Source organism: Cervus canadensis, chromosome 11 (genome assembly GCF_019320065.1).
Source record: "Cervus canadensis isolate Bull #8, Minnesota chromosome 11, ASM1932006v1, whole genome shotgun sequence".
In the NCBI taxonomy this organism is placed as follows: Eukaryota; Metazoa; Chordata; class Mammalia; order Artiodactyla; family Cervidae; genus Cervus; species Cervus canadensis.
Window position 1 is genome coordinate 41,360,065 of NC_057396.1, and position 23,524 is coordinate 41,383,588.

General features: G+C 51.3%; 2 protein-coding genes across 25 annotated transcripts in view; one reads left to right on the forward strand and one right to left on the reverse strand.

Moving 5' to 3' along the window:
- The first annotated feature begins 433 nt into the window (after window positions 1–433).
- On the forward strand, window positions 434–23,447 carry LOC122449802 (NADH-cytochrome b5 reductase 2). Of its 8 annotated transcripts, XR_006272025.1 has the most exons (14): window positions 434–552; window positions 2,020–2,163; window positions 2,407–2,479; window positions 5,479–5,585; window positions 5,860–5,989; window positions 6,525–6,608; window positions 7,309–7,394; window positions 8,497–8,596; window positions 9,451–9,533; window positions 10,160–10,262; window positions 10,479–10,549; window positions 11,006–11,079; window positions 14,281–14,358; window positions 23,316–23,375. XR_006272025.1 is itself a non-coding variant. In XM_043481840.1 (13 exons), exons 1-12 carry the CDS (start codon window positions 439–441, stop codon window positions 11,063–11,065), a joined length of 1,155 nt encoding a protein of 384 aa, XP_043337775.1. In that variant the 5' UTR covers window positions 434–438; the 3' UTR covers window positions 11,066–11,079; window positions 23,316–23,447. The 8 variants fall into 8 exon arrangements, 6 of the variants coding, with proteins under 6 accessions (XP_043337775.1, XP_043337774.1, XP_043337773.1 ...); XM_043481840.1 differs by lacking the exon at window positions 14,281–14,358 and having other exon boundaries at window positions 23,316–23,447; XM_043481839.1 differs by lacking the exons at window positions 14,281–14,358; window positions 23,316–23,375 and having other exon boundaries at window positions 11,006–11,305.
- The window catches only part of PPFIBP2 (PPFIA binding protein 2), a 166,207-nt gene continuing 150,231 nt past the window's right edge, over window positions 7,549–23,524 (reverse strand). For 12 of the 17 annotated variants that reach the window (XM_043481821.1, XM_043481824.1, XM_043481819.1 and 9 more), the window contains 6 exons: window positions 23,362–23,484; window positions 22,073–22,198; window positions 21,243–21,431; window positions 20,162–20,338; window positions 18,021–18,086; window positions 11,962–16,938 (listed from right to left, as the gene is read on the reverse strand). In XM_043481821.1, the coding sequence (XP_043337756.1) occupies window positions 16,867–16,938; window positions 18,021–18,086; window positions 20,162–20,338; window positions 21,243–21,431; window positions 22,073–22,198; window positions 23,362–23,484 (753 nt within the window). In that variant the 3' untranslated portion in view covers window positions 11,962–16,866. Of the gene's footprint in view, window positions 8,493–11,961; window positions 16,939–18,020; window positions 18,087–19,630; window positions 20,339–21,242; window positions 21,432–22,072; window positions 22,199–23,361; window positions 23,485–23,524 lie in introns of those variants that run through there. The other 5 variants (XM_043481836.1, XM_043481835.1, XM_043481827.1 and 2 more) reach the window with 3 other exon arrangements.

The following is a 23,524-nucleotide window of genomic DNA, read 5'->3' on the forward strand; positions in this document are numbered from 1 at the left end:
CAGCCCCCAGCTCCCAGCGCGGGCCTCAGCTCCGCCCTGGAAGCCCCTGGATTGGGATCCTGGGGACAGGGCTGGAGCAGAGCCGGAATCCCACGAGAAAGAAGCTTCGGAACCCTGGCCCTCAGGGTGGGGGCGACGGAGGGGCCCACCGCCCGTCCTGGGTGCCCGTTTCCCGGCCTAGCTCCAGCCGCCGGGGTGCTCCCCGCCTCCCAGACAGCGCCCCTTCGCCATGTTCGGCTGCTGGTTCCGGGTGGGTTCCCAGCACTGGGGGCCTGGCGGGAAGCGGCCAGAGAGGCCAGGGCGGGAGCCGGGCAGAGTCCGCCGGATCCCGCAGATCTTGACCGGCCTGGGGCGGTGTCACCCCGCCGGCCAGGGAGGGGCTGGCACTGGGCGGGGCGGAGCCTGAGAAGGCCCAGCGTGGGGCGGGGATCTCCCGGCATGAGAGGACGGCCGGGAGGACCTTTCCCAAACCCACCCGGGCCGGCGGGCGTCTCGCTGGAGGGGTGGCCGGGTGGGGGGGCGGATGCGGAAGCCCCGCGGAATCCCTGGCAGGTGAGTGCCAAGGCCTCACTGGCCTGCCTCGAGGGATGTGGGTGTATCCCGGGTGCTAAGGTAATGCAGTATCCCAAATCGGCTGGGGCCCTCGCTTGGTGGCAGGGAGAGTGCCTTTCCCACTCGGGTTTGAGTAGATGAGTATAAGGCACAAGCTTGAATCAGTGGCCAAAGAATGGAGAAGAGGGAACTGAGTTCACAGACCAACTCCTTGCCCAGCGGGCAGTATGTATTTAAAGAGTAGCAATGATAAAATGCGTTAGTCTATGGGGAAGGGGCGGGGCTTTTTATGAGGGAGTGGGGTGCTACCCCCTTTTTATCCATTTTTGGTCCTTAATGTCTGGTCCTGGCTACCAATGCTGTGCTGTGCTTAGTCGCTCAGTCATGTCCAACTCTTTGCAACCCCATGGACTATAGTCCACTAGGCTCCTCTGTCCACGGGGATTCTCCAGGCAAGAATACTGGAGAGGGTTGCCATGCCCTCCTCCAGGGGAACTTCCCAACCCAGGGATCAAACCCAGTCTCCTGCACTGCAGGCAGATTCTTTACTCTCTGAGCCACCAGGGAAGCCCAAGAATACTGGAGTGGGTAGCCTATCCCTTCTCCAGGGGATCTTCCCGGCCCAGGAATCAAACAGTGGTCTCCTGCATTGCAGGTGGATTCTTTACAAGCTGAGCTACCAGGAAAGCCCAGCTACTAATCCGTGTGTCATTTAACATGCTCATATAGTAAAATGAGGACTCAGGGCCTGTTGGAGGTCAGATTCATTGCCGTCGTGGTCTCAACTGGTTCCATCTGTTTTTTTCTTTTTTCCTTTTGTGTGTGCATATAACTTCATCTCTGAACCCTTCAACTTAAAGATTTATGTCCACTCCTGCTAAGGGTGGGTGGGGTGGGAGCTGGCAGGTTGCGAGCAAGGACACTCTTGCTAAAAGTGGGAGTTGGTGGATTCTATGCAAAGACCTGGAGCAGCTCTGATACTCACCCCACCCCTACCTCTGCCTTAGCAGGACCTGGAAGGAGGGAGGAGGGGAGGGGAGCCCTACACCTCTTAGATGTCAACAGCTAATCCCCTCTCTTTAGCTCTGTCCCTGAGGATTGAGGCCTTCATTCCAAATCGTGTATTAGAAGCACCCCCTCCACCTCAGGGGAGAGACTTCCAGAGCTTGCACCCTTGAGTGTAGCCAAATAGAGACAGATGGGCTTGAAAGGTCTGGTGACATTAGCACTCCTGGGCCATCTGGCTGGGAGCTTAAAACCTCCCAGCTAGTCTGAGCTGCAGCGGGCCCCTCCCCACACCCCAGGTCCACCTGCCTTCCATTGTGGTACCTTCACTTCTGCCTAGTCTCTTTCAGGCTCAGTCCAGCTTCACACATGCCTTTGGTGTAGAGAGGGTTCCACTGTGCCTGAGGGCTGTCCTGCCCAGGGCAGGCAGGACCTGAGGGGCCGGCTCACATTGTCCGGTAGGACCCGTCCCTGCTCTTTGCTGTCACTGTTATTGGGCTCACTGTGCTCCTGCTTGCCCTGAAGAGCAAGAACGTGGTGAAGAGTCGTCACATCACCTTACAGAACTCTGATACCAAGTACCCGCTGCCTTTGATTGAGAAAGAGGTGATGGGCAGACCTCCCCCTCTGCTGTCAGGGGTTGGGGTGGGTGATGTGAGAGGAAGATGAGGTGGGGGGGCATGTGGTGGCTGGGGAGGCCAGGGCAGTGGGGTGGGCATTCGTGGCCTCTGGTTTGCTCCCCAGAGCATCACATGTCTATGTATGTGTGTGGAGAGCTCCTTTCCCAGGCGTCTGAGCTGCCCAGCAAGACTTCCAGAAAGCTGACAGAGCCTGTCTCTACTTTATCAGCAAATCAGCCACAATACTCGGAGGTTTCGCTTTGGACTGCCCTCCCTGGACCATGCTTTAGGGCTTCCTGTAGGTGAGTGGGGTCTTGTCATCACCAGGACCTGGGTGTTGCGGGCACTCTGCTCCTGTCAGAAACTCGGCTGAGGTGCAGAGGTTACCCTGCTACCTTTCTTGAGCCACATAAGCTCAGAGAGGTGGGGAGATGGGCTGGGGGACAGTCCATTCCCTTTCTCATTGTTCCATTTGGGCTGACACAAAACTGATACTGTAATAAGCATTGAAAAGAAGTAACTCTATAGTCAGAATGTCTAAGATCCCATTGTCAGCTCCTTGCTGGGCAACTGTAGGCAGGTCCCTCACCTCTCTGAGCCTCTGTCTATAAAATGGGGTTTCCCAGGCCTGTCTGCTACTGGTGGTATTGTGAGAAGTGACGGATGGATGTGAAATTCAAACTGTGAAGTACTGTGCACTTGGGAGGGATGGGAGGAATTGATGTTCCCCTACTGTAGGGAGAAAGGCCCTGAACGTTTGGAGAGGCAGAAGGAAATTGGTGTCCCCCCCTCACCCCAGTACATGGATTCTCAGCGGGGGCTTCAAACCCATGCACACAAAGAGGCACCCATTGTGGGTAGGAGCCTGCACAGTCCTAGAGTTCTGCGTTAATACCGTTTCTAATCTGTACCACCAGGCTTCCCAGGTGGCACAGCGGTAAAGAAGCCACCTGCCAATGCAGGAGATGCAGGTTTGATCCCTGGGTCAGGAAGATCCCTTGGAGTAGGAAATGGCAACCCACTCCAGCATTCTTGCCTGGAAAATTCCATGGACAGAGGAGCTTGGCGGGCTACAGTCCATAGGGTCACACGGAATCAGACATGACCGAGCAAACAATCTGTACCACCATCAGATGGCTGAGTCAGCCTTAGTCTCTGCTAGGCCCAGAGCCTGAAACTTTGTACAGACTGCTAGTGCTGTTTGCCTTCCTGGTGGAGATCCTCATCCAGAGCCTGCTTGTCCTGTGTGCAGGGGACAGAACCTTGACGTCACCTCTTCAAGTGAGGAAATGACCCTCCAGGCAGCCCGCCTGGCCCCTGGGCCTCCTTGCTGCTTCCTTTCTTCTCCAGCCCTGAGAGCTGAGTGTCAGCTTGCTTTCCAGCCCTCTGCCTGGCCTCTGAGGCCAGTCCTATTGGCAAGAATGAGAATCTTTGAGAAGTAGAATTTCTTAGAAACTGTCATGACCCACTCTCCTCAGTCCTGGTGTGGGTAGTGCACAGTTAGTGGAAAAAGTAGTTTAGAGGCTTCTGGGAGAGTCGGCTGTGAAGACTCAGGGAGTCTTCATGCTTCCCAGCTCTGCTGAAATGAAGCTGGTTAGAGATGGGGGCTCGGGACCAGCTGTGCGGACCCATTTTCTTTGAGGTTTCTGCCACGCCAGGCCCAGGTTGTCTGCATCTGAAAGAGCCTTTCTGAGGTTTCCAGCATCAAGTGAGTTCTCAGCAGGAAGCTGCTGCAGGTGTTTATTCCTGGGTATCCCTGGTGTCCAACCAGGCCACAGCCAGAGACACTGAGCCTGTACTTTTTAAAATGTTATCAAAGTAAAATTGATTTACAATGTTCTGTTAATTTCAAAGTGACACGGTTTTATATATAGAGATATAGATATCTTCTTCATGTTCTTTCTCATGATGATTTATCACAGGATATTAAATATAGTTTGCTGTGCTATACAGTAAGACCTTTTTGTTTGTCCATCCTAAGCCTGTTCTTTCTTAACCCACAGTCAGGCCTCAGGGCCCCTCCATCCTTTCCGTCCTTCCCCCTGGATTTCTGCTTCTGTCTGCATATGCTGTCCATCTGTCCTGTGCGCACACAGCTTCTCCTCCCTCAGATACTCTGGCTCAGAACTTCCCCTTGCCTTTGCCTCTTGCCATCTCTTGATTGCAGCTTTTGCCCTCACCACTAATTGCCTTAGTCACTTAAGTCTCCCAGGTTGGATCCAACAGAAACCTGAGTGGCCCAGCTCATCATGTGATGCAGGATCCATAGGATTCTGGCCACTGTGGTCTGCTCATGTCTACCCTGGAGAGGCAAGCTTCACTCTGCCCTTCAGCAGAGCCATGGGCCAGGGAGACACAGTGCTTCTGTTGGAACTCATGGTCTATGGATATCTAAATCCTGAGGCTTCACATACCTGTGAGTCCAGGCCTGCTCCATCCTAGGCAGCAGGATACAGAGGGGGCTGTGATCCATTCATAGACCCCAGTGATACATCCAGTTTAGAAAGAAGTGACTTTATGAAGGAAGCATGTTTTGCTTTAAAACAGAAACACTTTTCTATAATTTTTAATACTCAGTCTCCAACTTTAGTTAGCACTTCCTGCTCCACAGAGTACCTGGGCACAGTAAGCCCACAACAACAGTAGGTTTCTGGTAACTGAAACTCACAACTACACTATGACGGAGTCAGGGCAGGTATATGGGGTGAAGTGACTTGTTCAGCGTTGCATATGTGGTGATAAGGGCAGGCCTAGGATCCAGGCATCCTGGACTTGGACTCCTTCCCTTCTTGGTCCTCCTCCCATGCACCCCGCCACACTATGCACCCTCCACCGCCCCACCCCTCGAAGCTCAATCCTTTAGAGCAGGAGTCCCCAGGCATGATCAGGCACTGGTCCATGGCCGGTTAGGACCCAGACTGCACAGCAGGAGGTGAGTGGTAGGTCAGTGAGTGGAGCTTTGTCTGTATTTACAGCTGCTCCCCATCGCTCACATTATTGCCTGAGCTTTGCCTCCTGTCAGATCAGCAGTGGCATTAGATTCCCATAGGAGCCCCAGTCCTAACCCTAAAGTCAAGGTGGAATAGCCTGAGATTGCCACTAAATGGAAATAAAGTGCACAATAAATGTAACGTGCTTGAATCATCCACAAACCACTCTGCTGCCCCGGTCTGTGGAAAATTTGTCTTCCACAAAACCGGCCCGTGGTGCCAAAAACGTTGGGGACTCCTGCTTTAGAGAAATCCTTGGTCCTGCTTAGGCTGGCCCTGCTCAGTCTTAACATTTGGTGTCTTTTCTGTAGGTAACTATGTTCATCTCTTGGCCAAAATTGACGGTGTTGTGGTGGTCAGGGCTTACACGCCTGTGTCCAGTGATGATGACCTAGGCTTTGTGGACTTAATCATCAAGGTAAAGGATGCCTGCCGCGTCCAGCTGCCTCACTGTCACAAGCCTGTTCAGGGTAGTGGGTGGAGAAGGGGAGCATGCCCTGGACAGGGCTTCCTGGCAGTGTCATTTAACAGTGAAGCTGTTGTCCTAGTGAAGTCTTCAGGGGTTGCTGAGAGCAACCGTGAGCACAGTGGATTTGTTCCTCACAGTTTCTGGGAGCAAATATATTCCTAAGTTGTATGTGGCTGCAGTCTCGGGTCTAAAGATGTGAAAACTGTGCTGCTTTATTTTTCAGATCTACTTCAAAAATGTACATCCTAATCACCCAGAAGGGGGGAAAATGACTCAGTACTTGGAGAACATGAAAATTGGGGACACCATCCTTTTTCAAGGGCCATCTGGGTGCCTGTTCTATCATGGGTCAGGTACTGGGAGCTTCACACTAGGCCTCCAGCTGGGAGGAATATCCCCACTCTTGGTACATCATTCTAGAAAACTCCTAAGATTTGAGTCACATGGACTTGTCCTTGAAGTCTTCATACATTCATTCACATACCCACTTTATGAGATTATAAGGTTCATGAAGGTAAGGGGGTGATTTGGTATTTCCTCATCACTGTATCTCCAGCACAATGCCTGATACACAAAAGGCACTTGGCTATTGCTGAAAAATGGATAACGGGTTGATGAATGGAAGGAATGCACACTCATCCATTTACTCACACACTCATCACTTACTCATTCACTAGCATGGGTGAGAGTGCTGTATGAGGCTCCATGTTAACTTCAGTGTATGCCTTCCTCCTTCCTCAGGAGAAAAGATACAGTTATTCCCTAAGAATGCCCCAGCTCTATTCCCACTTTGGGCCCTGGTGGACCAGGGCTGGCTGAGGGGACCCAAGATGATGTTTGTGCACGTCAAGAGTTGTAGACATCAGAAGTACCCTCTTGTGATTTCAGGGAAGTTTGTATTCAAACCATACAAAACGAGTGAGCCTGAAACTAAACTGGTGCATCACCTGGGAATGATTGCTGGGGGCACAGGTAAGAGGCTACTGGGGGCTTCATCCACAGGGTGAACCCTGAGACCTTTCTCACTTTGGAGTCATGGTCCTGGAAGAGGCGATGTAAGAGATTCTTCCCCTGGCTGTTTGAAATGGGGATGCAAAGTCAATGACAGTTTTTGACTCTGACCCTGGATGCCCTGCTCCCCTTAACCAACATGGTGGCTACACCAAGAGCCCCTGGAGCTTCTAAGGTGAGTTTGCGCGGGGGCAGGCTGAGCCGACCCACACATGAGCTCCCAAAGGCTCCTGGATCCTGTTCAAGCCTGATGTTCCCCAGCCCTTGAAAAGGAATGCCTGAAAGATGAGAGCAATCATGTAATGTGAACCACTATATGCCAGGCACCATAATGGGCATTTGAAAGAAAGACTCACATTTACTTGTCATTGGTTCTGTTTTACAAACGGGGACACTAAAAAGCTCAGACAGTGAGGGAGCTGGACGTAAAATGCAGTCCAGTTTCAAAGCCGATGCTGCCATGTGAAAATGAGAAGGGCTTTTGATGGACTATTGCTTTAGAAGAGAAAACCAAAATGAAGGGTAGTTCTGCACTTTGAGTTCTGGGCACAGAAGTGGGAAAAGTAATCGAGATCAAGGAAACCTGTGAAGCTGCTGTAGAGCAGGGACTGTGAGCCTCAGAGGGGAGGGAAAGCCAGCCTGCCTGCTAACTGTGTTCCAGGGATCACGCCCATGCTGCAGCTCATCCGCTGCATCACCAGGAAGCCCAGTGACAAGACCGTGATGTCCCTCATCTTCGCCAACCAGGTCAGTTCTGCTGCGTCAGCCCTGAGCAGGAAAATAATGTCCCACTGTTTGCGGCCCCTCCGCACTCACCGAGCTCATGCTGCTCTGTGCCTGCAGCTGTGGAAGGGCTTACAAGCAGGGCCGCTAGCAGCCAGAGAAACTGAATCTAGGCCTGTTTTTCCATTTTTTTTTTTTGTTTTTTTAATTCTGTCTCCCCAACCAACCATAAGCACTAAGCTTTCCTTCTTTAATACATAGTTCTGTGCTTTTCCCCAATATAAAATTCCCCCAAAAAAATTTCCTTTAGTGGAAATTTCAGGAAATACAGAAGCATTTAAATAATTTACTTCATTTTTTTGTCTCTGTCCTATACGTGCTGTATAGTCACAATTATAGTTTTTCATTTTCTTCCACTCAACATTACCTCACAGGCATTTTCTTCTCATTATTACTCTTTGTAAATATTTTTATCAGTCTATGTCGTTGTACCATCATTTACTAAATCTCCTTCTCCAGACTATTCTCAGTTTTCACAGTTATAAATGATACAGTGATGAATAACTGTGCCTAGGCTTGATCACAGTTAGATTATTTTCTTATACAGAATCCTAGACTTGAAATTGTTAGGACAAGGATTGTGACGAGTTTTAAGGTCCAGGACTCGTGTGCAGCAAACCTCTGAGCCTGCAACATATCTTTTGGCCTTGCTCACTTTCCCCAGTGGAGGTTGCAGCCTCTGTCTTCCTCTGCTGTAGTTCTCCAGTGCTGTAGATTACATATAGTGTCATATATCACTGCCTTAGCCCCTCGCATTCCCTGTAGGAAATCCTGGGTCATTCGAGTTTGCCTTGCCTGGCACTCAGGGTGGATGCAGGAGCTGGGCCGGATGCCCAGTGCTCAGACACAGCCTTCCCAGTGGAGGGCAGTCACCCACCACTTCCCTCCACCAGAGGGTGTTTGTTGTGCCGGAGCCTCAGCAGAACTTGTTGCCCCAGAGTCTGCAGGTAGCACTCAAGCTAGAACTGGATGACTGGCGCGGGAACGTGCAGACTCACGTGCTCAGTGTGGGGAACAAGTAGGGTGCCCTGGAGGAGCATGGCTCATGCTGCTTTTTTTTTCCTAGACAGAGGAGGATATCTTGATGAGAAGAGAGCTTGAAGAAGTTGCCAGAACTCATCCAACGCGGTTCGGCCTGTGGTACACGCTGGACAGACCTCCTGCTGGTATGGGCCCGTTTGTCCCCACCATGGGTCAGCTCCAGCCTTGGACCCAGCCAGGAACTAGTCCCTGGGTTGGTTGGTTGCTTGTGAACTAGGTGGCTGAGGCCTTGGGCTATGTCCCTACTGGGAAATGCAGGAATTTGAGGGAGAGACGATTTGGGCTGCCTTGTTTGTAAGGGCAGGAGAGGGTAGGTGTCCAGCGTCTCAGCGGCTCTCCACACACTGCCCTGTGACATCAGAGGGATCCCTGGGTCATGCTGAACACCCACTCCACACAGCATCCCACAGAGTCAGCACTCACTGCATCCAGCATGGCCACTTACCCCTTCACCTGGCACCGGTCACCTCACCGAGGACAGCAGTCCTCACAAGCTGAACCGCAGACAGCGGCTGCAGCCCCAGCCAGCACCCGGTCACCGCAGTGCAGGCCGCACCCCAGAGCCCGCACACTGCTGGCTGGCTGCCTCTCCCACACAGCAGTTATGCCTGCCTTGTCATAGAGCTCACTGGCCAGCAGAGGGCGCCACCCAGCTGGGCCGGCCCCCAGACACCACAGCGCCCTCTGCCGGGCACAGTTCCCGCTCTCTGCCTGGATTCACACACGGGTGCATTGGGTTCAGTGCTTACAGCCGGCAGACACCAGCCAGGGACTCCGAATCCCAGCAGTGAGCCTGGGATCTGGGGTAAATACTTAAGAGGGCTGCCTGGACCCACCCACATCCTCTACTCTCAGGTTTCTGCAGAAAACAGTAGCACAGATGTCTAAGCTTTGGCCAACAAAGCTCCCAGGCTTAAGGGAGGGAGGGTAGGAGGCCTGGGGTCAAGGATGCAAACAGCTTTTTTATGCTTAACCTCAGACTGGAAGTACAGCTCAGGCTTCATTACCAAGGACATGATCAAGGAGCACCTCCCTCCCCCTGGGAAGTCCACGCTCATCCTGGTGTGTGGCCCACCACCCCTGATCCAGACAGCTGCGCACCCTAACCTGAAGAAACTGGGTTATACCAAGGACATGATTTTCACCTACTAAAGCCTCTCTGGCTCTTTCCAAATTTGCCTGGTCGTGTTCATGGTTCACAGTGAGCTCAGCTTCACCACGTTAAACTGGGAAGTATCCAAAGACCCTTGTCATGTACCCTCGAGTACGCTGGCACCCCTCTCTTTTGGTGTGGGCCTAAGAAAAAGGTTCTAGAGGCAGGAGGTAAAGGGGCTTCTGGGGCTTCCTTGCCTGGTGAGGTTTGAAGGGACTCCCTTTCAGTATCTTTTCCCATAGTTTAGTGAGATAAAATTCAGTGCAAGGCAGATAGCCCATGAGTGTGTGTCTGAGGGTGACCCGCTAGACAGGTAGAAGGCCTTGGCTTGCTCCACATGTGAACTGGCATCTTGTGTGCTTGGGAGGTCAGAACTGTCAAAGATGCTGGGGCAGAACTCCAGGAGAATCCAAGTGGGGTCACGTCAACTTCTGATAGTTTCTCTTGACCCCCTTCTTTCTAGAGTGCGGTTTCTAAGGTCAGACCCATTGGAGTGCTCAGGCACTCTCCATGTGCACTCTTCCTTCTCTTGTAGGAGACTCTTGAAATGCGAATGGTGTTAAAAATACACATCAGGGCAGTAGTCAAGGTGGGCCCCAAGAATCCTAGGTTCCTTGTACTTGGCACAACAAAGGGAGGTAAGAGGTGTGTCTTTGTTAGCATCCTCTAAATGCCAAGTCCTATTCTGGAGTGGTGGGTGGGTTAGGGGTGGTTATTACAAATCCCTGTATATTAACTTTGTATCCTGCAACTTTACTGAATTCATTGGTGACCCCCAGTAACTTTCTGGTCATGCCTTTAGTACTTTCTATATATAGTCATCTGCAATAGTGACAGTTTTACTTCTTTTTCAGTTTGGATCCCTTTTATTTCCTTTTTCTTTGATTGCTGCAGCTGGGACTTCCAAAACAGTTGGATAAAAGAGGTGAGAATGGATCTCTTTGTTTTGTTCCTGATCTTAGAGGGAATGCTGTCAGCTTTTCACTGTTGAGTATGATGTTAGTTGTACCTAGCCATGAAAAGCTATGTATAGCCTTTATTATGTTGATGTATATTCCTTCTATGCCCACTTTCTGGAGAATTTTTATCAAATGGATGTTCAATTTTATCAAAAGCTTTTTGTGCATCTATTGAGATGATCCTGTGGTTTTTATTCTTCAGTTTGTGAATGTGGTGTATCACACTGATTGATTTGTAGATAATTGAAAAAAATCTCTGCAGCCCTTGAATAGTTCCCACTTGATCATGGTGTACAATCCTTTTAATGTATTGTTGGAGTAGGTTTGCTAGTATTTTGTTGAGGACTTTTGCATCTATGCTCATCAGTGATAACTTTTAAAATTTCTTTTTTGTGGTAATTTTGTCTGATTTTTGTTATTAGGATAATGGTTGCCTCATAGGAAGAGTTCAGATGGTGTTCCTTTCTCTCCAGTTTTTTTGAATAGTTTCAGAAGGGTAAGTGTTATCTCTTCTCTAATGTTTCATGTGTGAAGCCATCTGGTCCTTGACTTTTTGTTTGTTGGGGGAGATTTAAAATTACTGATTCAAATTTCAGTCTTGAGAGATTGTACCTTTGTTCATTCCTTCCAGACTGTCCATTTTGTTGGCACATAGTTGCTTGAAGAAGCCACTTATAATCCTTCACATTTTTTCATTTCTGATTTTACTGATTTAGGCCTCTCCCTTTTTTTTCTTGATGAGCCTTGGAAAAGGTTTAGCGATTTTTGTGTGTCTTTTCAAAGAACCACTTTTAGTTTCATTGATATTTTCTATGTTTTTGTAGTCTCTATTTATTTCTGCTCTGATCTTTATGATTTCTTTCCTTCTGCTAACTTTGTGTTTTGTTCATTCTTCTTTCTTTAATTGCTTTAGGTGTAATTAGGTTGTTTGAGAACTTTTCTTGTTTCCTGAGGTAAGCTGTATCACTACAAACTTCCCTCTTAAAACTGCTTTTGCTGAATCTCATAGGTTTTGGAACATCGTGTTGTCATATTTGTCTCTAGCTATTTATTTCCTCTTTGATTTCTTCAGCCATCCGTTGGTTGCTTGTCTCTTTTAACAGTCTTTAAGTCTATTTCATCTATAAGTATTGCTACTCCAGCTTTCTTTTGATTTCTATTTGCATGGAATGTCTTTTCCCCTCCCTGCGCTTTCAGTCTGTAAAGTGTCTGTAGATTTGAAAGGAACCTCTTGTAGGCAGCAAATACATGGATCATCTTTTTGTGTCCATTCAGCCAGCCTGTCTTTTCTTTAGACCATTTACACTTAAAGTAATCAATATATATTTTCTTACTGCCATTGTGTTGTTTTGGATTTGTTTTTGAAGGTCTTTTCTCCCCCCTTCTTTTGTTCTCTTGTGACTTGATGGCTATCTTAAGTGTTACGTTTGGAGTCCTTTGTGTGTATTTATATTATAGATCTTTGGTTTGCAGTTACCTTGAGGTTTTTGTACAGCAGTCTGTATGTATATGATTAAGTTGCTGATCTCTTTCAACTGCATTTTAAATGCCCTGCATTTGTACTTTCCCCACCCTCACAATTGTTCTTCTTAATATTTTGCATCTAGTTGTTTGCTATATCCCGTAACTGCTTATTGCGGATAGAGATGACTTTACTACTTTTGTTTTTTATCGTCCCTACTAGCTTTGCGGGAGGCTGATTTCATACCTTTACTGTATGTTTGCCTTTACTGGTGAGTTTTTCATTCCATGATTTTATTTACACTGGCAGCCTTTTCTTTTTCCACCAGAGACGTTCCTTTAACATTTGTTGTAAAGCTAGTTTGGTGATGAATTCTTTTAGCTTTTGCTTGTCTTTAAAGCTTTTGACTTCTCCTTCAAATCTGAATGACAGCCTTGGAGGGTAGAGTATTCTTGGTTGTGTTTTTCCATTTCACACTTTAAATATATCGTGCCACTCCTTTCTGACCTGCAGAGTTTCTGCTGAAAAATTAGCTAATAGTTTAATGGGAGTTCCCTTCTTTAATGTTATTTGCTGCTTTTAGTATTCTCTCTTTAGCTTTAATTTTTGTCGTTTTGATTACAATGTGTTGGTATGTTTCTCTTTGGGGCTCTCTGCATTTCCTGGACTTGGGTGACTATTTCTTTTCGCAGGTTCGGGAGGTTTTCAGCTATTCTCTCTTCAAATATTTTCTCGAGCCCTCTCTCCTCTTTTTGGGACTCCAGTAATGCAAATATTAGTGTGCTTGATGTTGTCCCAGAGTTCTCTTAAACTCACCTCATTTCTTTTCATTCTTTTCCCTTTTTTCCTTTTCAGCAGTGGTGGTTTCCTCTGCCACCTCATTTTGTCTGAACTACTATTTGTATGTAAGTGGTAGGTTAGTGACATTTCTTGAGTTTGGAGAAGTGGCCTTGTGTAGGAAGCATCCTAGCAGTATATTCCTCTCCTTACCCAAGCTGTATGTTCTAGGGTTCCCTCTGAGAGGGCAGCATGGGTCTTTATGTTGTGGTAACCCAAGGAGGCCCAGGGCTAGTGCTGGCTCACTGGTGGGCAGAATCAGGGTCACAAAGACTCTGGGGCTGTTGCCCACCTGCTGACAGATGAAACCAGTTCCTGGCAGGCAGAGCTAGTTCCTGAAGTCTGGCCAAGGACCCTAGAGCTTGAGATCATTGGTTCCTAACACAGTTGGGCATGGAACCTGGGGTGTCATGAAAGGTTGTGTTGGCCTATTAGTCAGGCCCACCTGGTCCCAGGGTACAGTCTGGCCTGCGTTGGGGAATTGTTTTTTTGCTTTACCAGCCAGGTCTTAGCCCTCCGGTGCGTTGGGCTATGTTGAGGGGTGAACCCAGAGGCACTTGTGGGCTCTTTAGTCTTTAGACAAGGCGCCTGTCTGCTGATGGGTGAGGCTGTGTCCCCACCCAGTTGCTTGGCCTGAGGTGGCCCAGTGCTGTTGCCTGTAGGCCGCGGGGCAGGGTGTGGTCCTTGAGCTACTAAGCCAAGCTGTCAGCTGCCACCATCAACCATGTTCAGGCTCCCGAATGCTCCCGGGTATGGCTGCCACTAGTGTCTCTGTCCCCAGGGTGAGCCACACCCGCCCGCTTCCTCTCCAGGAGACTCTCCAAGGCCAGCAGGTAGGTCTGGCCCAGGCTCTTAACAAATTCCTTCTTTTGCTCTGTGTCCTGGTGTACATGGAGTTTTGTATGTGCCTTTCAGAATGAACTTCCCTGGTGGCTCAGATGGTAAAGTGTCTGCCTACAATGCGGGAGACCTGCGTTCAATCCCTGGGTCGGGAAGATCTCCTGGAGAAGGGAATGGCAACCCACTCCAGTACTCTTGCCTGGAAAATCCCATGGGCGGAGAAGCCTGGTAGGCTATAATCCATAGCATCGCAGAGAGTTGGACTGAGTAACTTAACTTTAAGAATGGAGTCTCTATTTGCCCCAAGCTTGTGGGGCTTCTGCAGTTAACCCCCACCGGCTTCAGAAACAACTGCTCTGGAGAGCTCATCTGACCAGAGCCCTGGGCTTGGCAGCCTGACGTGGGGCTCAGAACGCTTGCTCTTGTGGGAGAATCAATTTTTCCCTAGTCTGTGGTCACCTACCCTGGGGAGGTGGTATGGGATTTGATTGTATCCTTGTATCCAAGTCCATCCTTCCCACCTGTTTCGTTGTGGTTCCTTCTTTATGTCATTAACAGGAGAAGATTTCTACAGTCTTTTTTTTATCGATGGTTGTTCTGCAGATAGTTGTGATTTTGGTGTGCTCGTGAAAGCAGGTGAGTTCTGGGTCTTGTTACTCTTCCATCTTGGCTGCTCTCCCCCATGCTGAGCCAGAACTCATGTGTGGATTTTGTCCTCCAAGTTACAGATGTGGCAATTTAGACATGAAGCTGTTGTCCCTAGATCATTCAGCCAGTAGGTGGCAGAGCTGGGCTTCAAACTTGAGTTTAACTCCAACTTGTTTGCTTTTTGCAAAAACTGGCATAGTAGCAGCATTGTTTGAACTTGGTGTCACTGGATTTCTTAACCACGTGTATATGTGGGTAGCGGGGCAGAGTGAAGGGATACAGGAGATAGAGGAAGACAGCGCGAGAGAATTCTCTGAAGTACACTGGTGCAGTACCCACAGGTGGCGTAACAGGTCAGTCTCTCAGCGGGCCAGTGGGGGCTGGGGGAGATGGTGGCAGCTCAGCCTTCATCCGTCCACCTGTTGAGTTCATCCTCAGAGAAAGACACAGTGATGGGCACTGCACGATGAGTAAGGTAGGTCCTCCCTCCAGATGTTTCTTTTAAACACACATCATGCCATGCCTGTCCCCTGCTTTAAACATCTCACTGCTTTCAGTAGTCCCTCCCTGGACACCGTGTATCTCCAAGGTCAATTCCGGGAGGCTGGCTTACCAAGCCTTTCTTGATCTGGGCTCCAGCTGACCTCACCAGATCCTTGCTTCCTTGGGCCTCCTTCTCTGACCCAATTCTCTGGCCCAGTGGTCCTCAACTAGAGGGGAGCTATTGGCATCTAGAGGGAGAGACCAAGAATGCTGCTGGACATCCTAGAGCACACGGGATGGCCCCAGCAAGTGACTTACCAGCCCCGAATGACAGCAATGCAGGGGTCAAGAAGCTCTGCTCTTGTCATACCAACTTCAGGTACTTCCTTGGACGTGCTGGGATGGTTCAGGTCCATCTGCCTGGAGTGCCTTTCCCCTCTGGCATACTTGACTCTGATTCATCTTTCAAAATTCAAGTATCACCTCTTCCTTGGAGCCTTTTCAGTCCCCCTCCCCAGCCCTGCGTTAACAATGACAATTTGCTCTTTGGGGCTGTAGACACTTCTATTGGAGTATCTGTAACATTCAGCACACGCTCCTGTCTGAAACAGACCTGTACTCCCACACCAGACCATCCACACCCCCAGGCAAAGACCTTGACATTCATCCCTGTATCCCCAGTGCTCCTTGGCCCAGAATGGAAGGTATTTAGCCTGCACATATGAGGGAATGAGAAGATGGGGAAAGGTCTTACTCTTGTCTGTACAGGAACCTGTCCATACAGGTGCTCAGTGAGTTTGTGTTGAGCATGGGTGGAGAAAGGTTACACACTATTTCAAGGAGAGCCAGGAAGTGCTCAGGTCAGACAGCACCATGGGATGGAGACCTCCAACCCTCAGTGAAAGCTTCCTGAAAGAGGCTCGGGCTGACCTGAACCTCAGCAGACAGGATCCAGCCTTGTGACAGGGAGTAGGAGAAGAATGCATTCTGGTGAGGGAAAGGTAGGAACAAAGCCTAGAGCATGGGTTCATGAATGCTGAAGATTCAGAGAGGTCTTGGGTGCTAAGGCTTTTGAATGATAATCTGTGGTGGTTGTGGAACTGAGTTCTTAGCAGCATAAAAACAGTGCTTTGGGAAGTTCCCTCCAGGGATGGTGTAGAGAACACCCAGAGGGGACCATCTGGAAAGGAAGGGTGAGGGACCCCCCTGAGGAAGTTAGAGAGATGAGGCCAGAGCTAGAGGCGCTAGAGGGAGGAGTTAGGGCCATTGCTCAGGGGGAAGGATGATTGTGTGGCCGCTGAGCAGGTGCCTTTCCCTGAGGTAGGACATACCTGAGATGTCTTGCAGTGGAAAGGGCCTTCCACTCGAGGGAGCTGTTTGATCAGATAAATTGCCTCTGAGGCTGACAAGGGAAAGGCCGCAGAGATGTCTGCTCAGATGCTGGGAGGCCCCACAGCCCTGAGCACCTGAGACGCCACTGCAGAAAATGGCAGCCTTGTTGAGGGAGTCCATCACTCCTTCCCTGCTGGCGCTCCAGCCAGATTCCTGGGAACGGAAATGCACTACAAGCTTCCATACGGAAGCAGCCCGGGAGGAGGCTTCCTACCACTTCAGCCAGCTCAGAACATTCAGAATTTTTTTTTTCCAGCAAAGCTTTTGTGACTCATAGCCCTTCCCCCCTTTGGTGTAAGAGTCCCCAGATGTCTCTAGGGATGGCGTGAGTCATTGAGTGTGTGTGGGCTTCTCACTGCCCTCCCTGCAAAAGCACTCTACAGTCCACTTATAAAAGTACAAAAGGTACAGAAGCTGCGGTGGAGAGCACAGCACAGTTGAAAACCTGTGGGCCACCTCGTGGACATCCGTTCCACAGCCTCGCATTGTCCTGTCAGCACCCACGTCGGAGATGCCCTGGGGCCCAGTCTGGGCTCTGTGGGTGGCCATGGGCCAGCTTCCCATCGAAGCAGACTTGGGACCCACACACGTGCCTCTCTGGGCTGCCAGCCATGAAGAGAGTCATCTCCAGTCCTCAGATCTGGGAGTGGCCAGGTGGGAGTCGGTCAGCAGCTGGTCCTGGCTCAGCATCGTCTGAAAGGACACGGCCAAAGGCCCCGCTTAACAGCGTTCAACAGGTCACGGCTGCCCTGCGGCTGCTCCATGGGGAGCAGCAGGGTCCTGGGTTGGCCCTGACACCAACGCCCTGTAAGTTCATGGTGTCCCAGGGACGCCAACACTATCAACAGTAGATTGCTCCTACCTTTAAAGGTGCTAGTTCATGGCCACCAAAGGTCTATTGGAAGTGAGAAAGGCAAGGCTGGGTGGGTTCATTTCAGTGTGCGAGCCAAGAAAAAACAAATTGACAAAAGTGATTCTGTTTGGACTCAGGGAGAGCCGCCCCTGCCCCAGTCTTGTCTTGCCTTGGGTTCAGCCTTTATAATCTGCTCAGTAAACCAGCAAAGGCCTCAGCGAGGTGGACGCTGTGGCCGGTGGGCTTATGCTGGGGCAGTCCAGAATGGACAGGCCCCGGGAGGCACTGGGCCTCACCAACGTGATTCTATTCTCTGACTAGCCTTTTTCTGCCAGCTCTGGTCTGCCTGCTGGCCTGGCAAGGAGGATATTATCAGCCCTGCTTGACAGACAGTGACTTGCCCAAGGTCGCAGACAGGGACAGTCAGTCTCTCTCCAGAGTGGCTCCTCTCCCCTGGGTCTGAGCTGCTTCAGATGGTACAGTTTGTCCCAGCTGGACCTGCCAGGATGGACTCGTGCCTGTGATGTCCATAAAGTCAGAGGCATGACAGGAAATGTGTGTCTCATGGGCAGAGAGGGCAGAGCCCTGTCCATCAGGCCAGGGGTGAGGCCTGGGCTGACGAGGCAGGTGACCCAGAACTGCTGAGTATCTTGGTCTCCTCACCAGCCCCAGGCCTGGACAGAGGGCCTGAGACCGAGGACATTTGAGCTGGTTTCGGCTCAAGACTGGCAGCAGGCCAGTGGAGAAGGCCTCTGGGCTGGCTCAGCTCCGGCACCAGCCCCCAGTCCCGTCTGCTCTCCCCTATCAGAGGCGCTGGTGCTACAGGCTCTGGATTAGACAGGAGGGCTAAGCCAGCCCCACACCAAACTCCCCGGGCCTCCCCAGCATGGGTCCTACTATAGAGAGAAGGTCAGAGTCCTACCGTGAGGCGGTGAATGTCTTGGGAGAGGAGCCCTATCTGCGTCACGGTGCCTTCCGAAGGTGCCATCTGTAAAACGGGCAGTGGCCTGGTCAGCGCTTGTGGACTGAGCTTGGGATTCGCAGAGGTGGCTTGTGAGTCCTATCCAGTCTGGGCCTGCTCCCCAGGAGAGTGGGCAAGGAGTGGGCCAGGCCCTGGGGAGCGACACATGGGTGAAGCACACACTGCTTGTCCCTGGGGAAAGGCAGAGCTTCCACTGCCCCATGCCGTCACATACACTCCTGCGTCCCCACTTCAGTGCCAGCTCTGAGGGGACACAGGAGCAGGGCACAGATGGGCCCATTCAGGGCAACCCTTCAGCACAGGTGCAGCATTCCAGCTATTCCCAGGAGCAGGGAGAGGTGGGGAGGAGGCCTTTCTGATGCTGAACACACTGACAGTCTTTGGCCCCAGCAGGACCTCAGACACTGATGCCCCGGTGTAGGCATAGCCAGGTATCCTCATCCCAGGAACCTCCCCGCCTGCTCAGCCAATGCCAGTCTGCTCCTCCTCCCGTAAACCTTTGTGGACGTTGTAGATTTGCCCTTTGAGGGCACTGCATATAACCCATCATTTTACAGGTGGGAAAACTGGGCCCCCACCCAGAGATACAGGACTTGCTTGAGGCCGCACAGAGAGTTAGTGACATCACAGTCCCATGCAGGGTTTGAAAGCAGGCACATGCGGAGAAGTCTCCCACCAGGACACTATAAGAAAGGAACAAGGGGTAAAGCCTGCCCTGACTGCAGCTTTAAACTGCCGTGCCCAGCTGTCAGCCCCGGGGAGCACCTCTCATCAGCGGTCCCGGCCCTGGGATCAAACAGCAGCCGTGCTAATAACTTGCAAGCTGGTGCCCACATTCCTTGCTAACTGGACTTCAAAGGAGGCCAGGAGGCCATGGCCTCAGGCTGCTGGTACTTTGCCTCGCCTCCATCTGGGACAGAACCAGTGTTCAAACTGGGCTCATGAGGCCTGCTGCGGCCACCAGTTACGATGCTGCTGTCGGGATTCTGCAGACAAGGCCCAGGGGACCCAGTGGAGCCAAAAGCTGCACTGCGCCCAACTGGGATTTCAGGAGCAGGAGCCCAGACTGGCAGGTGCATCCCTCCTTGGCCACACCAGGCCCAGCTGGAAGACCCACTTTCGGTCAGTCAGCCTCTAAATCAGGAGGACAGGTCTGTTCCAGCTCCGCCAATACACAGCAACCCCTACACAGGCCCAGGGAGGGCAGTCACAGTGGAACTCACACAACACATGCAAGAACAGAGGCCTGCCAGCAAGGCAGGCTGGCTTCCCCCCGCCAGAATGGAAACCAGCTTCAGGGTCTGCATGACAGCAGAATGTGAGACACAAAATGCCTCTGGGCTTCCCACTGGGTGGTGCACCCTAAAGTGAGGCCACAGGCTCCTACAAAGGATGGTGGGGGGGGGGCGGTGACTCCTTGCCCCATCCCCCTTTCCCAGGACATGCGCAAATTGCAGCCCAGCTCAGCAGTGGGGGCTCTCGAGCAGCACTCCAGCTGTCTATGTGCCCACCTCGCTCCCCTGGACATGCTTAGAGATATGCTGTGCTGCTCGCTTTCTACATAAATACGGGCTTTATTACCGAAAGAGACCACCTCTGAATGAAGTCACGACAGTTCCATTGTCCCCACAGCAGAAGGTCCTGCTCTGTCCCTGCAGCCAAAACTCTGGCCACAGGCCCAAGGCACTTGGGACTGCCCTCCACCGGGGAGCAGCTGAGGGGCCTGAGAGCTGAGCCCCTCAGGGTTGACTGCGGTCTCAGGACCTGTGTCCAAGCTCAGGTGTGGCCACCAATGCTGTAGGTGGACATTCGGACTTACCAAAAATGTACAAGCATCCTAAAGTGTCCTTGCTCCTGAGTCCCCAAGTCTGGCCCCTTAGCAAAGATGCAGCTCCATACCTGGCCACCCGCAGGGTTCGGAGAAAGACGCCCAGGGGTGCGCAATGGCTGGAATGTTCTCTGCGGGTCATGCGCATACACGGGGGTGAGGTGAGTTACATGGTGACACACGCGGAGTTACTGTGAGCTCTCGGGACGCACAGACAGCACAGGTGACAAAGGCCTCAGCTGATCGGTCCCACCTGGTCCAACCCATCCAGCTCAGGAGCATCAAGTGTGCTGAGGCCCCGGGTGCCGCTGTAGGCCCTGTGACCATCACCAACACTGTTGCTGGGCTCCATTGGGCAAATGTAGTCCGTCGATTCATCAAACTTCTTTTTTCTTATGTTTCCAAAATGTGAAAATCCCAGCTTCCTTGGCTAAAACACAGCAGATGCAAGATGATGAGAAAGAGATGACTGAGCTGGTATGCAGCTACCCTGACAATACATTTTAGGGCAGGCCTGTGAGGGAAGGAATAAGGCAAACTGCTTCTAGAAAAACTCTCTTCACAAAAATAGCATTCCTGGAAGCAACTGGCCTGCTGGGGAGAGGCCAACAGACCAACTGCCCTGAGTAAGCAGAGCTGCTCCTCCAAGGCTCTGTACCCAAAACTCTTGCCCTGTGATGTTGACATTCCCTGGGAGGACTCAGGACTCCCTGAAGATGCTGCAGTCTGTAGAGGCCAAGCTCACAGGACTTGGCACCACATGGGGAGCACTCCCCGCCTTCTCACAGCACCTAGGGCAGCCACAGAGAGCCCTTCCTGCCTGCTCCAGCACCGGAGCTGTGCTGAGTGGGCAGGACAGCTCAGGCAGCGGGGGAGTGTGGGATTCAGAGCCCCAGTGAGTGGTGCTGGTGCTTAGATGACCTCAGGACCTCTGATAGCTGTGTGCTGGCCACCCCCAGGGCTGGCTGCCCACAGGGCCACTTGTTGAGTTGGTAAGACAGCTCTGACTGGCACAGGGCAGCCACACTCAGGAACCTGTCTGCTTTGCAAAACGAGTCAAGGTAGCATCAGGAAAGAGGACCGGATGCTGCCTGCACATCATTTCTGTGTAAAGAAACCTGCATACCCTTGGACTCAAGAGTGGCTGGGAACTGGCCTAACAAAGAGTAACATAAAATCAAACCAAAGGTAGAAGCCAAAGCAGAAGTCACGAGAGCCTCCTCGTCCAGGCAGCCCACTTGGGTTTGGCACCAGGTCCTGGCTTATCTGCTGCCCAAGTTAAGGGCCAGAAGGCAGGTCCCTGTGGCCGCCCCAGAAAGGGCCTGGCAACTCACCCGGACTTTGGCTGTGGTGGTCAGTGGTGTGTAAGCAGGTGACGTCATTCTCTCTCGCTTCTCCTGCTCAGCCTCAGGGCCGATCAAGGCGTTGAATTTGGTGGTCAGGTGACGTCTGAGGAGCGTTTTTTGTGGTGGGATGTTGAGAAGCATGGCCAAGGTGTCCCCTGTGAAGCGTGGCTCTAGAATCTAAGAAGAAATCAGACCAGTCAGCCAGTGGTGACCACCAGTGGTTCCAGGTGACGGCATTGAGAACAGACTCCCGTCGACCCGGGCACCTCCAGGGCACTCGTCCTGTGTCCCCACCCCCTGGCTCCCTGGCACGGGGCCCGACTCTGTGACTGTGCCCTCTTAGCCAAGGCTGTCTCCCTTCTCATCCCTTGTCATCCAGGGTCCACTCTGGATGACATCCAAGCCACCCCCTCCTCATTTCTCTGCTAGCTTTGCCTCTTGAGAGCTCTGAGTGCTGAGACGGATCGTCCCGTGACGAGCAGGAGGTGACATCTAGGTGCCCTCTCCCTCCCCAGCCCTGTGTTCCTCTAGCAGCAGATGGAGCTGCCTGTTAATGGGCAGTTTTCATGCAGACCCCTTGTCCTGGACTCCTCTGAGCCTGTAGCTGGGAAAGTCTTTCCAGAGCCCATCTTATTTCCCTGAAGCCCATTAAGTCTCAGGCACAAGGGGTCAAATTCTACTTTGAGATTTCAGTTTATGCAAGGAGTTCAGATGAAGTATCAACTTTCTTACTGGGAGGCATGTCTAGCCCTTAGACGTCAGTTCCTGAATACCCCAGGAGCACCGAGGCAAGTAGACCAGCTCAAAGAGCCACTCACAATGAGCCCTCCATGGACACCACTCCCACGAAGGTTGGGCGCGTATTCCGCCAGGTCCACGGACCGCAACCACTCCATCACCCTGTGGTTGGACCACTGCACAACTTCTGAAGGAGAGAGGTTACTCTGTGAGAGGGAGAAGGAGAGTGGAGTAGTTAGGCCTACAGGTCCTACCAGGCTCCTCTGTGGAGCCAGCCCCTGTGAATCAGTCAGCCCTAGATGCCTCACCCAGGCCAACCCTCATGCCTACTGACCCAGGCCTCCATGCCAGCTTCCTGAGAGCCTGCCTAGTTTCCAAGAAATTAATCTCTCACTCAAGGTGCAGGATCTTCTACTCAGATATCTAATTCCAGAATCCCGTTACTCCCTGACTCTCTGGTTACTTCGAGACTAACACATGAAGGCATGGAGTTATTCATTCAGTGATTCAGAAACACTTTAAAAGAGGACTACCGATTATGAGCTGAGTGTTTTATAGAATAAAGGTCTCACTGGCGTGGCCAAATGTTTTAGGAGAATACAGATTAAGATACTTACACCTAAGTGCCCTCAAGTGGCATCTGGGTGCCCAGCCCTGTGCCTGACATATAGAAGGCATTCAAAACATGCTCTGTTGAACAGGGAGAAAAGAGGGGATGGAGAGTACAGACAGGAGTTTTCAATTCCCTGGGAAGCTGGGTAGTACTCTTAAAGCAGGGTTAGACTTGTTCCCAGAACACAGGAGGCAGGGTATTACCGACAATCTTGTAGAAGAACTCTGAGGTTCACGGAAGATAATCAGGGGATTCCCCAGGATGCGGGTTGCTGTGTTTACCTCTACTATTTCTTCTCTAGCAAAACCTGCTCATGGATTCCCTGTGAATCTGGAGGTCAGTTAATGTTCTACCTACCCAGAGATTCTGAAATACCTAGTTTCCTCATAGGCTCTTTTCCACTCCTCTGCATACTTTGACATCATCTTTCCATTTTGTCTCACCCTCTCCTTTGCTCCACTTCCTCATCCCCTTTAATCATCATAATGTCTTTAAAAGACTTGCTGCCACTGCCCTCCGGCCCATAGCATGTATCTTCCCCCAGGGAGCTGGACGTTGGAGGTAACAGTGGCTGCGATGGGACAGAGTTCAGGCCACAGGCATGTTGGGGCACCATGAAGCCCTAGCAAAGGGAAGAATCCACAGCGTGGTCCCAAACGCAGCCACTTAGTGATGATAATGTCCTGGTTTTCTAACACCCTATCTTACAGGTGTCCTGGCTCAGGGCTACCTGGACAGGTAGCGCCCTGCCCTTACCTCATCAGCTGGCCGCCGGTGCAGGCAGTGAGGATTGAACTTGTTGACGTGCAGCACGTGAATGGCACATTTGATGCTGAGATGATGTAGTTGGCTGGTGACTTTTAGGAAGAGTAGATCATTCTGGAAGAACAAAGTTTTGGTGCATGAACCAGAGCTTCTG